This window comes from Aedes aegypti, chromosome 2, assembly GCF_002204515.2.
Source record: "Aedes aegypti strain LVP_AGWG chromosome 2, AaegL5.0 Primary Assembly, whole genome shotgun sequence".
In the NCBI taxonomy this organism is placed as follows: Eukaryota; Metazoa; Arthropoda; class Insecta; order Diptera; family Culicidae; genus Aedes; species Aedes aegypti.
The window spans coordinates 242,237,399-242,249,525 of NC_035108.1; the positions used below are offsets into that span (position 1 = coordinate 242,237,399).

At 39.0% G+C, this 12,127-nt stretch overlaps 1 protein-coding gene and 1 long non-coding RNA gene across 2 annotated transcripts in view; one reads left to right on the forward strand and one right to left on the reverse strand.

Moving 5' to 3' along the window:
* On the forward strand, positions 1 to 866 carry LOC110676507. Its single transcript, XR_002500460.1, has 2 exons — positions 1 to 352; positions 409 to 866. It is a non-coding gene; the product is annotated as an uncharacterized LOC110676507 (long non-coding RNA).
* Positions 867 to 3,090: 2,224 nt separating this feature from the next.
* Positions 3,091 to 12,127, reverse strand: part of LOC5568644 — a 46,815-nt gene continuing 37,778 nt past the window's right edge. Inside the window, exon 2 of the mRNA XM_021844633.1 lies at positions 3,091 to 5,119. Coding sequence (XP_021700325.1) covers positions 3,180 to 5,111 — 1,932 coding nt within the window. The 5' untranslated portion in view covers positions 5,112 to 5,119 and the 3' untranslated portion in view covers positions 3,091 to 3,179. The remainder of the gene's footprint in view (positions 5,120 to 12,127) is intronic.

The window sequence follows — 12,127 nt, forward strand, 5'->3', positions numbered from 1 at the left end:
CGCGCGCACGGCTTGCTGCGATCATAATGGGACCTTTGCACGAGATAGTTTCAAAATCATTTATTGGTCCAATTGTGTTTGTGCACATAATAGACATAATAAATTAGACCGCTAATGTCGCTGCAAATCTTGTGACCAACATCTAGTATGCCTATTTTTGTGATGGTACTCAAAGTGTCAAATTTTCATCAACTCAATCATAGCAATCATGCATTCGAAACCAAAATATACACTCAATCAACGTTCTTACGCGAGTGAAGTGTTTTGTTACCAAAATGGGTTTTTCATATACTCTCAAGAGTTGTGATTCAACGTACAGACGAAAGTCCCGTCTGGGTGTGTCGTTCTACAGGTGACGAACGCTCATAAATCTCAAAAATTACATGATAAAACCACTTTTTATTTCAGATTCCCTACAGATACTGTGATGGCCGCGCAATGGATGGCAAGTTTAAAGCAGAATTATCAAGAATTGAAACAAAATAGAGATACAGCTTTTCGTTCCCGACACTTTTCGAACTGCTGCTTCAAGAGTGTCGGAGGGAGACGATTCCTTACTGCTGCGGCGAAATTTTACAAATAATTGTTTTATCTTAAGTCCTTTAGACTATATGGTTCCATGTAAGCGGTTCGAGTGCGTACAAGTACTATTTCAACATTGGGAGTTGTATATGTTTTATTAATCACTTTTTGTTCAATTGTATCCTTTAAAAAAAAATCACATCATTCTTCAATTGCTATACGATGGAGGGGAAAAACAAGAGATGGAGTATCTACTCTACAATACAAAAATCCAACTGCTTATCCTTCCGACGATCACGAACGCGAATGATAAAGATTGATCAATAAATATATTTTCAACACAATCTGATCCGTTCTTATCATGTGGAAGAAGTAAGTAAATGATGTTTCATTCAGTTCCAACTGTTCTAGCCATTCTTCCTTACAATTCAACAACATTTGCTTTCGCTTTTACTCGGTTCACTTCTCATGCACAACGAAATGACTAAATAAAACCAAAACAATCGTTGACACTTTGAGTACCGATGGTTGGCGCCAACAAAAATCAAGGCTACTGTGGTTGAGTTATCCCTACACTGAGGCAAAAATCTCGCATGAATTTCATAAGATCACACTAATGAACGCGTTTTTTATTATTTTTTGTTGGTTCATAAGACACTTGCGTATTTCACTCGGCGAGATTGAGATTCATAAGACAAGTGTAATTTTTTCATAACAATCAATTGTTAATGTCATAAGAACGCTTATGAACCCCATTGCTCATCATTGTGAAGAACCACGTGAGGCAAATTTTCTCGGTACAGCCATTTCACTATCATAAATTCAATATGGCTTCCGAAATGGACGTGTTTGCTGATTTGTCGCTGGCTGACTCCGTTTCTAATGCATCAAAGGGTAAATATTTTCTATTTATCATCAATTCTGCTGTAAATAACACTTTCTTTCGATCAGATTATGGAATTGGATCCAAAGAATAAGATTTTGAATGAAAATTTAAAACAATTTGTATGACGCGTAAGAAATCACAAACCCCCCTCATCCATTAATCCGCCCCTAACGTAAACCTGCACCAATTCAGGCGTTCTTCACAACTTTTCTCAATAATGTTTCGCTGCTATAATATACTTCTTCGCGTTCAAAATAGGTTAGCCAACTAGAGAAAATCGAATTTTCATCCATTTTGTCGTATCGCAAATCGATTCTAATGCTTACAGTAAAGTGCTTTAATCGAATTGCCACATGACAAAATGGATGAAAATTTGATTTTCCCAAGTTGGTTAACCTATTTTCAATGCGGATTAATATTATTCATTCATTGAAATTTATAATCTAAAGCTCAAATGACACTAGACAGTCTTATGGAACCAAGAATGGATCAGAACGTAATTCATAAGACTATCTATGGATTTTGTTATCAAGTCAATGCTGGTTCATAAGATCATCTTACGAAATTCCTTCGAGATGTATTATGGAAACAACATCTGCCGAAAACCATACGATGGTCTTATGAATTTCAAAGATTTTTCTTGTGTCGTAATTCCATAAGCAAATCTTATGACAGTCTTACGTTTGCTTTCCTCAGTGTATCACAACCCTTGTATGGGACTAGCAGCGCCCCTAGCGTTCTAAATCTAATACTTCCAAGGGTGGAGGGCGGCTGTCAAATGGGAGTAAAATTGAAAAGCCGCCAACTGAAGTCCAGAACCAGTTTTAAGGCTTAACGCGGAATAGTAAAAAATATTATTCGCAAGATTACAGGTAATAAATGCGCTTGGAAGATATTGTTAGCAAGCAATTATTAGCTACATGCTACTACAGTGCGCTGTTAGCAATTTAATCAGAAAATTCTGCTGAATTCCCAAAATGGATGTTTTCGACAAAATTGATTACGCCTTCACCATTGTTTGGTCGTAATTTTGTATGGTTGTTTACATTTTAGAACCAGCTACAAGTTGGGGTAGCAATAAAGAGCCGCCAGTACCACCCTTGAATACTTCTATTGTGCACATCGATCTACCAAACGCTATCCTAACTTCTCTTAACCTAGGTTCTTCTTTAGTACTTGCCAGCACCTGTTTTTCGAAATTTCTCCATAGTGATTTCCATATAAACCTTCAAATCATCACCTAGAAAGCTGAAAATTTCACAAAACACTATTTTTATGGTAAGGATGGTAAAGAAGCTATGGGAGATTGGATTTGTGTTGCAATTGTCCACAATTGCAACCGATAGGAATTTAGGAATGGTTACCGAAAATCTCATTTAGTATTTTTTTGTAATCAATTTTTCAATAATAAACTTATTTTGTTATGTCCTTATGTCTTGAGTTTGTATGCCATACAAACTCAGTTATTTTTGTTTTTTTAACTCTTATGTCAAACCAACAAAAATCAAATTTAGACATTCAAACAAATTGTAGAATTTGACATTTAATTGTCATTCTTCTCTACCCGGATACCTATACTATAGGAGCAACCGTCGACCCAATCCTTTTCGGTTTAAATTACATGAGGGTTTCAGAACACTTTTCCATTTGTTTATTTAGGTTTTCTATATCGCAAGGTTTGATTTTTAACAACATTTGCCAAACATATTGGATATTGAACGAACAAATAAAAAAAATGTTCCAATGGTGTATGTGATAACCAAAGACAGGATTAGTCTTGGAAATACTCCAGGTTCGAATCATCGTCATCATACACTTCACTGAACGAATCATCCTGGAAGTAATTTTCGCTGTATGCTTCATCGTCTTCATACCGCAAGGGAACAAGGGAATTTTCCGATAGCGAGTCGGAATTATTCCGACAGGATCTTCCACTGTTTTGATCACCATAAGAGTCACTGTAATCATTGAACTCGTTGAACAAGTCATCCCGGAAGGAATTTTCCGATGGGGATTCGGCATCATACCGATAGGATCCGCGACTGCTTTCGTCATCATGAGATTCATAGACATCATCGAATTCGTTGAACGAACCATCCCGAGAGGAATCAATGCGAATTATTTCTTCTAGCTCATTATCGGATTCGGCCGTAACGGAACTTTCCGATAGAGATTCGGAATCATTCCGATAGGGTCTGTTATCATCATCATGAGATTCATTCTCATCATCGTATTCGTTGAACGAATCATTCCGGAAGGAATTTGCCGACATAGAGCCGGAATCACTCCGATAAGATCTTTCCCTGTTTTCGTCATCCTGAGACTCATCGTCATGATTGATTTCGTTAAACGAGTCATTCCGAAAGGAATCATTACTAACAGTTTCGTCAAACGCATTACCCGATCCGGTCCTAAATGAATGTTCCGATAGTGGTTCAGCATCATTCTGATAGGAACTTTCACTGCTTTCGACATCATGATATTCATTGATCGAATTGTGGCGGCCTTCGTTTTCGTTAGGGTTATATTGTTTTTGGCAACTCTCACAATGATCGGCTCCTGTATTCGAAGCACAGCTATGATAGATTCCCACAAGGTGAGATAGGTTCGCTTTAGCCAAATCGTGAATGATTGTTCCGTATGTGCAAATTTCTGGTTGTAAACCTTCACCGTTCCCGCTAAACGTGAACATATAGTTTATGTAGGCACAGCACTTGATGGCTGGGAAAAATATGTTCACTTCGCGAGAAGCTGATTCGTTGAGGTCAAAATTGACGACTGCATTCCTTGTTGTTAAAACCACTGCATTTTGAATGATTTCCATTTTCAAATTGATGCTTCGACTGGATTCTGAGTTCCGCTTCAGGACAATTGACACACCGAACAACATGATACATTTGCGAAAGTACATGTTTGTCTTGTAATATTGTGCTGATGAATCCAATCCGGTGAGGTGTGAATTCTGTGGGTCTACATCCAAGCTGTTGTAGAAATTCACTTTTTGTCCTTTGAAAAACGGTTCTGTTCGCGATCGAATCATCATGAGCATATCTTGTTTTACATGATCGTCGATTTGTTTGGAATTGGTCCAATTTTCTATTGCCAATAGCAGTTCGTTTTTCGTACAATTCAGCGTTTCGCATGTTAAAACCTTTTGAACAACAGTCAAGGGAACCGTTAGAAAAGAATCTTGAATGAGAAGCTGGTTTGCAACATCCGATAAGTGTTCTTCACAACGACTCACAATCAATCGTAAATCGTATTCGATGGCCAGAGCAAAAATTTTCCACAAGTGCTTCTCCCATTTCGTGACATTGGCAACAACCCATTCGGAGAAGCTTTCCTTGACCTTCGTATCTATGAGGAGCATCCTGGCTAATGAATAAAATTCCAAACCTTCATCCAACGACATTTTTTCTAGGGTTCCATCGAATCCGAAGTACATGAATCTTAGACAATGCTGGAAAGCTGAATGGGACACTCCAAACAGCCGGATCTCCAGTTGATTGCGCTCGCTGAAGTGCCCGTACAACATTGCACGGAAATAATCGGACATTGTGGCCAGCACGACTCGGTGAGCTTGGACAGAAACGGTTTCGGACGGATTTATGTCACTGTCCACGACGATAGTTACATCGCGTAAAGCAGGATCTTCATACAGGTTCTGCACACACGACGCGAATCCGTCGTTCTTTTTTTGCATGATTATTGCTGAAAGTATAGTAAAATAGGTATAGTATTGTAATATAGTGTTTCTACGTTCGAAATTCTTTCACGCTTTATAATTTCCCAAGCTTAGCATATTCTTTTTTTTTAACAAAATATATTGTGAGTTTAAGGGTTTGTTTGAAAGTAGCTTGCTTTATTGGTTGTTTCAATGTGATATCTGTATGTATTATAAGATGGTATTTATTGTTGCTCCAAACTAATTTTTTAGGTAACACTGCTGAACACGTTTTTGCCTCAAGCACCAAAATACCGCTATTTACTAAATTATACACTGAAAAAAATCCACACGTTTGATCCGTGTGTTCAAAATTATTGATCGATTCTTTAACGTCTAAATCGATTTGTTGTGATTTTCTTACAAACTTCGTGTGTGTTACACATTCAATTCTTTAATATTGCTTCATGGACTGATTCATCAACCGACAACATAAACTCCATAGTTTTCCACATCAGATCCTGAAGCTTTCCATTTCAAATTCGTATGCGTTAACCTATGGGTGCATAGATCATTACCCAACACGGATTCAGTGTGTTTAACTTACACGCAAACAAATTTTGTTGTATAATCTACCGAATCCATGGTAGAATTAAGAACTGCACCAACGATTTTCAACCGACTACAAAAATCTGTTAAGCTTACTATAATCTGGTGAAAATCACTGAGCAGTGCAGTAAATTTGACTATGTCCATAGTAGCATCCACTACAAAGCATTGTATTTCAACCCGTGACACCAACCGTACAACACAGTGTGGTCAAAAGTATGATGCTAAACTTCTCAAATCAAGAATGTTTCTAGTCAAAAATACTACAACTCTGGTTAAATCAACAGAAGAAATTTTCTTGTGTAGTGATGTTGACTATGTTTTGGTAGAGTTAACAGATTAATGTAGTCGGTTGAAAATCGTTGGTGCAGTTCTTAATTTTACCATGGATTCAGTAGTTTCTACAATAAAATTCATTTCAGTGTAGCTTTCAGCTTCAAATAAAAGGAAATATGCTAATCCCGGGCTTCCCAAAATATGGAGTTGCGGCGCCCCGCTTGTTGCTGACTCACTTGTTTGGAAAAAAACATTCAAGTGAGCTTGCGACGAGCAGAGGAGCCTCGAATCCATATTTTGGGGAGCAAGAGTTCTCTATCAAATTTATTCTTTCAGTCTCATGATATTCATGTTCTATCACACATGACTATCTAAAGCTACTACATTTCTAATTCAATAAGCAAATCAGCTGGTTTTCATGATTTAGGGGTACCGGGGGCAGTATGAACACCCGGAGCAGAATGGACACCCCCTGCATTTTTGCATATGCGAATAATTTTACGCTTTAGATACAAACAATATTTCAGTTACCTGTCGAAAGAGTAAGTTGTCTACTAAAATTTCAGAAAAAATGTTTTAAACATTGATTTTATAGCAATAAATTGAGCCTGATTTTTTGGGTTCGAAAATTATAACATTCACACCTCACCAAATAAAATTTCAGAGGCAAATTACTGCAAGTTGACCGAAAATGCAGCTCTTGACTGAATCTTCAATTATTTATGCTCGATTCAAAAATATAGAAGATTTTTTTCTGCTAATTTAAGACATTAAAAAACTTATATGAAAATTTCTTATACTGTTGGGGCAATATGGACACCGGGTGACAAAGCATAGCTGACACTTTAAAAAGAAAGAAATGTAACTTCATACACAAAACTATTTTGCGTTTAATGCAATGATTACGATGCGGAACCATAAATCGGTTGAAAATCGTCAATTCTGTATTAAAACTAATCTGGAGGCAATATTGAAAGCATCTCTATGAAAAATATCGTAAATTGGTTTTTATCATGTTTCCAGTGGTACAGTGAACTATCACTATGGTTTCTTGAATGTGTACTTCATTTTCCGAGGTTCTGGGAATGATCGCGGGACAATTTTCCTATAAACGTTAAGGTGTCCATACTGCCCCATGGGGGTGTCCACTTTGCCCCGCTAGCTTGATGATGACTACCAAATATAAGCTTCTTTTAAACCTTTTTTTGGAAATGAAATATTTTTTTTCAAAGTTTTGCAACAATGTTTAACAAATGCTTAAGAACTCTAAAAAGTATACTGCATATGAAAAACTGTATAATATTCATGTATTTACAGTCAAAATAGGAAAATTCCTTAGGGTGTCCATACTGCCCCGTGTCCCCCTAATATTTGGAAATTCATGTTTGTTTCACATGACAACCTAATGCTGATACACATGTTATTATACCTTTGAAGTCAATGACGAAATCCATATGGCTACCACACTCAAATCATGTGGTTTTCCTCATTGCCAATGACATTGCGCAACTCTATAAGTAAAACACACGACCATGACGTGTAGATTTTTCTCAGTGTAAGGGTTCCTGGGTTCTCCAGAAGTACCAATCAAGTGTTCAAATCAGCAAATGTCCATGAACTTCTACAGCACCTCTTAATCGAAATATTCTACAATCAATAAACATCCTCAACTGATTCCAATAACACTTTCTAGGGTGGAGCTTGCCAGGCTCCAGAAATACCAATCAAGTGTCCAAATCAGCAAATTTCCATAACTTCTACAGCACCTCTCAATCGACATATTCTACAATCAATACACATCCTCAACTGATTCCAATAACACTTTCTAGGGTGGAGCTTGCCACGCTCCAGAAGTACCAATCAAGTGTTCAAATCAGCAAATTTGCATTAACTTCTACAGCACCTCTCAAATGACATATTCTACAATCTTTTATATCCTGTAAATAAAGAATAATATAATATGTTAGTGTCCACAGTTCGGGAAGTCTCTCTTCTGCGCCAACTGCAGCCAGTACTTATAGATCAGAAATACCGTAGGTACGAACAGATAAAAGGTACCAATCCAAAAGGCAGAATAATTAATATCACTTGAGATAGGTAGACATGACAGTCCTTTCACCTTTAGAAACTTTCTAATAACTCTTTAAAAGCCAGCTACAAGTTGCAACAACTCATACAACGAACAATCGAAAATATATCCAAAGAATTCCACGATCTTATTTTAAATACGCAAATTTGCTAATTCCAAGACTACAACAAAATCAAATTCAAATCCAATTCAAATCATTGGATTTTACATTACATTACATTTGAAAAATTCGTCAACACTAAAGAAAAATTTCGTTCGTCTCCATACAACAATCGCTTCACAAAAGAACAACTATGTTCACAATAAACGACAATTTCGTCAGCTCTGAAGAACAATTTGGTTCAACACAAATTGGCAATTTCACCACACTTTCAAAAACAGATACATTTGGAAATTTCACCACACTTTCAAAAATAGATACAATTGGCAATTCGCCACCCCAAAGAAAATCGATTATCTTCAACACACGTTTCCATGATCCTCGTCGTCACTTTTATATCCTGAAAATAAAGAATAATATAATATGTTAGTGTCCACAGTTCGGGAAGTCTCTCTTCTGCGCCAACTGCAGCCAGTACTTATAGATCAGAAATACCGTAGGTACGAACAGATAAAAGGTACCAATCCAAAAGGCAGAATAATTAATATCACTTGAGATAGGTAGACATGACACAATCAATACACATCCTCAACGGATTCCAACAGCACTTTCTAGGGTGGAGCTTACCAGGCTCCAGAAGTACCAATCAAGTGTTCAAATCAGCAAATGTCCATGAACTTCTACAGCAGCTCTCAATCGACATATTCTACAATCAATACACATCCTCAACTGATTCGAATAACACTTTCTAGGGTGGAGCTTGCCAGGCTCCAGAAGTACCAATCAAGTGTCCAAATCAGCAATTTTCCATAAACTTCTACAGCACCTCTTAATCGACATATTCTACAATCAATACACATCCTCAACTGATTCCAATAACACTTTCTAGGGTGGAGCTTGCCAGGCTCCAGAAGTACCAATCAAGTGTCCAAATCAGCAAATTTCCATTAACTTCTACAGCACCTCTCAAATGACATATTCTACAATCATTTCACATCCTCAACTGATTCCAATAACACTTTCTAGGGTGGAGCTTGCCACGCTCCAGAAGTACCAATCAAGTGTTCAAATCAGCAAATTTGCATTAACTTCTACAGCACCTCTCAAATGACATATTCTACAATCAATACACATCCTCAACGGATTCCAACAGCACTTTCTAGGGTGGAGCTTACCAGGCTCCAGAAGTACCAATCAAGTGTTCAAATCAGCAAATGTCCATGAACTTCTACAGCAGCTCTCAATCGACATATTCTACAATCAATACACATCCTCAACTGATTCCAATAACACTTTCTAGGGTGGAGCTTGCCAGGCTCCAGAAGTACCAATCAAGTGTCCAAATCAGCAAATTTCCATTAACTTCTACAGCACCTCTCAAATGACATATTCTACAATCAATACACATCCTCAACGGATTCCAACAGTACTTTCTAGGGTGGAGCTTGCCAGGCTCCAGAAGTACCAATCAAGTGTTCAAATCAGCAAATGTCCATGAACTTCTACAGCAGCTTTCAATCGACATATTCTACAATCAATACACATCCTCAACTGATTCGAATAACACTTTCTAGGGTGGAGCTTGCCAGGCTCCAGAAGTACCAATCAAGTGTTCAAATCAGCAAATTTCCATAAACTTCTACAGCACCTCTCAATCGACATATTCTACAATCAATACACATCCTCAACGGATTCCAATAACACTTTCTAGGGTGGAGCTAACCAGGCTCCAGAAGTACCAATCAAGTGTTCAAATCAGCAATTTTCCATGAACTTCTACAGCACCTCTTAATCGAAATATTCTACAATCAATAAACATCCTCAACTGATTCCAATAACACTTTCTAGGGTGGAGCTTGCCAGGCTCCAGAAGTACCAATCAAGTGTCCAAATCAGCAAATTTCCATAACTTCTACAGCACCTCTCAATCGACATATTCTACAATCAATACACATCCTCAACTGATTCCAATAACACTTTCTAGGGTGGAGCTTGCCACGCTCCAGAAGTACCAATCAAGTGTCCAAATCAGCAAATTTCCATAACTTCTACAGCAGCTCTCAATCGACATATTCTACAATCAATACACATCCTCAACTGATTCCAATAACACTTTCTAGGGTGGAGCTTGCCACGCTCCAGAAGTACCAATCAAGTGTCCAAATCAGCAAATGTCCATGAACTTCTACAGCACCTGTTGCGGATGCAACAAGGGAAACGACTTCTCCGAAATTTTGAACCGTATATTTGTGGCGCAATTCCGAGCGCAGCGATTAAAATTTTCCTGTTACATAAAGTATCATTTAGACATAGTTTTTAGGTTAGTTTTCTTTTACTCACGTTTGTACATTTTCCTTTTTTCTTGCAACGAATCGATCAGTAGTGACCAGTGGTGTGGGAGTGAATAATTCTATTTTTGTACAAAAATTAGTCGTAGACTACTCATTTCTAGCTTTTAGTAATTTACCTTAGTTCACGAACTGTATTTGAGCGCGATTCTTCGCAGGCGACTGGAACAGATTTCCTAGTTTGCTAACCTATAATTTAGATTTTTCTCTTTAGATTTCTTTTCCACTTCTCATAAGCCAGAATGTTTCACATCTTACCACTTCACTTTAGATACCGATACAAATTAGTGTAAGCATAAATAGAAACTAGTATAACAAATAACTTTATAGAATTATAGAAACAATAACTTTATAGAACAACGAAAAAAGGCTAACTGTGACTAACTATAATGTGTTCACGCCCGATCTGTAGATTTGCCAATCCTTGTATATTCTTGTTGTCATCTCTGACATTTCTCCCATGTCATCGTTAACCGTCACACGTACGTCAGTTCCGCAGGCGCAAAGTACTTGAAACGACAGGTCAGCGTTCAATAAGTGCTGTAGACATCAGGTGCGGCGCAACACTTAAAGTGTACGCAACAGTCCCCCCCAGTAGTTGGACCCTGGTCCGGCTTACTATCGTTTGCACCTATGTCCAAAACAGCTAACTTGGTCGCAGGTCTGTCGTAGAATCCGGAAGCAGTCTGCACAACTGCCGAACGAACCTGCCCATCCGAAGAGGTTTTTACCGATACAACGCGTCCTTTGGGCCAGCAATTCCGCGCTAGCTCAGGATCGGCTACGACGACCACGTCACCTACCACAATAGGCTTCACTGGGTAAAACCACTTGGTGCGACGAGTGATAGTGGGCAAGTACTCTGTTACCCACCGCTGCCAGAAACGATTTGCCAGAGCTTCCGAACCCTTCCAAGACTGCTTAACCGCTGAGGGACAAGCTGTGTACGGAACGAGAGGTTTGGATCCGCTTGACGATCCTACCAAGAAGTGGTTAGGAGTCAGCGCTGGCGACGAACAGTTATCTACGGGAACGTGTGTTAGTGGACGGCTGTTGACGATGTTTTCTACCTGAATAAGGTAGCTCCGTAGAACCTCTTCCGTAGGTATCCGTTGAGGTTTGATGATGGCTAGAACCTTCTTAACTGTCTGGATCAGACGTTCCCAGCAGCCACCCATATGTGGGGACGCTGGAGGGTTGAATCGCCACGATGTTGCCGGAGTAGTGAATTCAGTCATCAGTTTGTCCTGGTCAAGTCCCGCCACCGCAGCCTTAAGTTCCTTATCCGCCCCCACAAAGTTTGTCCCACGGTCGCTGCGGATCTCTATTGGAGTTCCACGGCGTGCAAAGCAGTTCCTCAGGGCTAGGATGCAAGAACTTGTGTTCAGCGACGCTGCAAGCTCAAGATGTATCGCCCGAGTTGACAGGCAAGTGACTATCACACCCCAACGTTTCTCGTGTCGACGGCCAATGAGGACGAGAAACGGTCCAAAGAAGTCTACGCCCACGTACGAAAACGGACGCATGAAGGCTGCTACTCGTGCTTTCGGAAGGGATCCCATCGCTGGCGGCTCAGGCTTCGCATTGTTGACCTTACATTGCTGGCAGCTCCGACGAACCTGATCACAGACTC